Below are 2746 nucleotides of genomic sequence, written 5' to 3' on the forward strand. Positions count from 1 at the left end.
GTGTGTGTATTCTGAAAGGATTAGGACTATGAGAGCATTACTAGAAAAGTAAGAGGTGTGCTAAGAGATGGTGGCACACGCCTTTAATCCCAGCACTCAGGGGGGCAGATGCGGGTGGATCTCTGTGAGTTTGAGGCCAGCCTGGTTTTCCAGAGAAAGAACTCCCCCCACCTCAAAAAGTCACAGAGACAATAGACCTCTGCTATTACAGACACAATTCATTTATTTGTAAACTGTGTTATTTATTATTCACAAAGTGGCTGCAATTGCTGCCTTGATTATCATTATTTTTTCATGGATTTCTTACCCAAGCTGCTATCTTCTAACCTAAAACAAACAAACCAGCTGATGAAGTCATGGGTTTCTGCATGCAGTTTTTATTACATTAACTAAAGCCTTCAAGCTTCCAGACTTCTGCATTTTCCAGTCAGTCACTTAGAACTCATAGTCCAATGTCAATCTCCCATGCTCTGCAGAACCTAAATGTTAGAATACCTTTTACGTGGTGTGGCCCTTGAGCTGGCTGAATCTGATCCGCCCTTGACCTTGAGAGTGGAGTGGTGTGGCTGGAAGTCACAGAAGTAGACCTGACAGACGTTACAGAGGATACAGCGTGGCCTTTGATGGCCAATATAGTCAGAAACTCCCTCAACTTCTCATTTGTAAAGAGTACAACTTGGGTACTTTGCTCATCTGGCTGCTTAAGGGACTAAGTTCCAGCCCTTAGAACAGGACAGTTGTACAGTTAGCATCGATCAAATCACACCTAAGGCTCCCTGGTTATTGTGGGTAGACACTACAGTGGTTAAGGACACAGGATATATCAGCGGAAGCCTGGGTTCCCATATCAATTTTGTCAACTTAGCTGTGTTAACACTGAGCAGATTTCAGTCTCATTTTCCTTAAAACTATTTATTTGTTGAGAGGGGTGGGTCACTGACAATCTTTGTAGCTCAGGCCACTGGGCCTGGAAACATCTAATTCTTAATGGTGAAAACATTAAAAATTCCTTTAGCCTAACTTTTTGGACACTATCACCACCTACACTCAATTTACTGGTACACCAAGTACCAGTGTCTAAGAAAGAAAGAAAATTCCAAGGGAAGTAACACGTAATGCCTGCCAATTCTCATCCCCCTTCAACTAGCTATAGTTTCACCATGGCGCTGACGGCTTATTGGTAGAATTTCCCTCTTGAAGGCTAGCTGTTGTCGGTCGGGAGACTCTGTTTTACTCGGAGCCACATCCCTACCTTCCTGTACAGCCCTTGCCAAGTGTTTACTGCACTTATTTTGAGCAAAACAAACACCATGCCAGCCCTACTCCGGCTTCCCGCCGCCTGAGGAAGGACCGGTGGAGGGCGCGTCCCCTTCCCACCCTACTCCCGCACCGGTACGCACCCGAAGGGTCATTGAATCTTTTCAGGGGAGCCTTAGGAAAAGACATTCTGACAGCCGGATCCGCCGCGGCCACCAAACGCCTCTGCAAACTGTCCGCTCGCCGAGATTCAAATTCACGCCAGCTTCCCCGCGTCGGCCAATCAGAAGACAGAGACCTAGCCGAGCCAGCCGAAAGGGGCCGAGGAGCATGCGCACGAGGTTTGTGCCGCGTCCAATCGGGAGGACTGTAACTTTAAGCAGACAGCCAATGACAGACTGCTGCTGGTCGCCTCCGCTACGGCTCCAGCCAGTCCCGTCCGGCGTTACTTAAGCTGACTCACAGTTCGCGCAAGCGCACTTCACAGGCGCCCTGCCGGCGATTCCGTGTTTTCGGCGTCACACAGGTTAAAAGGTCGCGAGCGCCTGTCTCCTTTGTTCCGGCGTCACCGGGCTTGGGATGTCGACGTCGCCGGGCTTCGGTTCTTTCACCCCAGGTCTCGCGAGTGTCCTGAATGGGCGCTGAAAGGGAAAAATCTGCACGCTCGGACGCGCCAGCTTGGTCTCCTGCGCATGTGCGGTGACCTCAAATCGCATCCCGCCCGTGCCGTGTTCACTCGGAGCCTTGTCCCCGCGTGGCTTCTGGAGAATGTCTGCCCCGTTTGAGGAGCGTAGTGGGGTGGTCCCGTGCGGGACGCCGTGGGGCCAGTGGTACCAGACCCTGGAGGAGGTGTTCATTGAAGTCCAGGTGCCTCCGGGCACTCGCGCGCAGGACATCCAGTGCGGACTGCAGAGCCGGCATGTGGCTCTGGCCGTGGGTGGCCGTGAGATCTTCAAGGTAGCCAGCCAGGGCTTGTCCCGAGTTTCCTTCTTCTGGCCTCCCCGAACCCCGAGTCCTAAAATTCACGGTTTCAGAGGGATGACTGCTGGGTGGGAAGTTCAGTTCCTGGCTGGCAGAAAGGAACTGGATCTGGCGAGGGGTCTGTCTCCTCGTAGCACCCGCTCCCAGAGCTGCTGACCTTGCGTGGATGGTAATGTAAAGATTCCGTTTTCCTTGTTTCTAAAACAGATTTCTGCTGCTTCTTAATTTCTCTGACAGAAGGCTAACTAGATCAAAAGAGCAAACGCGCATCATTTACCTGGCACTGATCTAAGTCCCAGAGACTAGACAAAACGGTTTCTGAACTCTTCGTGATGTGTAGGCAAATAGACGAATAACAAACAAGACTAGGGTAGTGGATGAAGATGTCAGATTGGCTTTCTAAACTGCAGGTTTCTTGGATGTTGACGATCATCAAGATAATGAAGAGGTGTGTGAAGAAAATACTGCCTCTTGGCGACTCACTGACTCAGCTTCTTTCTCCCAGCAT

The 2746-nt window shown here is 50.6% G+C and overlaps 1 protein-coding gene across 1 annotated transcript in view; it reads left to right on the top strand.

The window, feature by feature from the left end:
• The first annotated feature begins 1413 nt into the window (after positions 1-1413).
• Positions 1414-2746, top strand: part of Nudcd2 (NudC domain containing 2) — a 3360-nt gene continuing 2027 nt past the window's right edge. Inside the window, exon 1 of the mRNA XM_005372219.2 lies at positions 1414-2214. Within this exon, the coding sequence (XP_005372276.1) occupies positions 2026-2214 (189 nt within the window). The 5' untranslated portion in view covers positions 1414-2025. The remainder of the gene's footprint in view (positions 2215-2746) is intronic.

This window comes from Microtus ochrogaster, unplaced genomic scaffold, assembly GCF_000317375.1.
Source record: "Microtus ochrogaster isolate Prairie Vole_2 unplaced genomic scaffold, MicOch1.0 UNK335, whole genome shotgun sequence".
NCBI lineage: Eukaryota > Metazoa > Chordata > Mammalia > Rodentia > Cricetidae > Microtus > Microtus ochrogaster.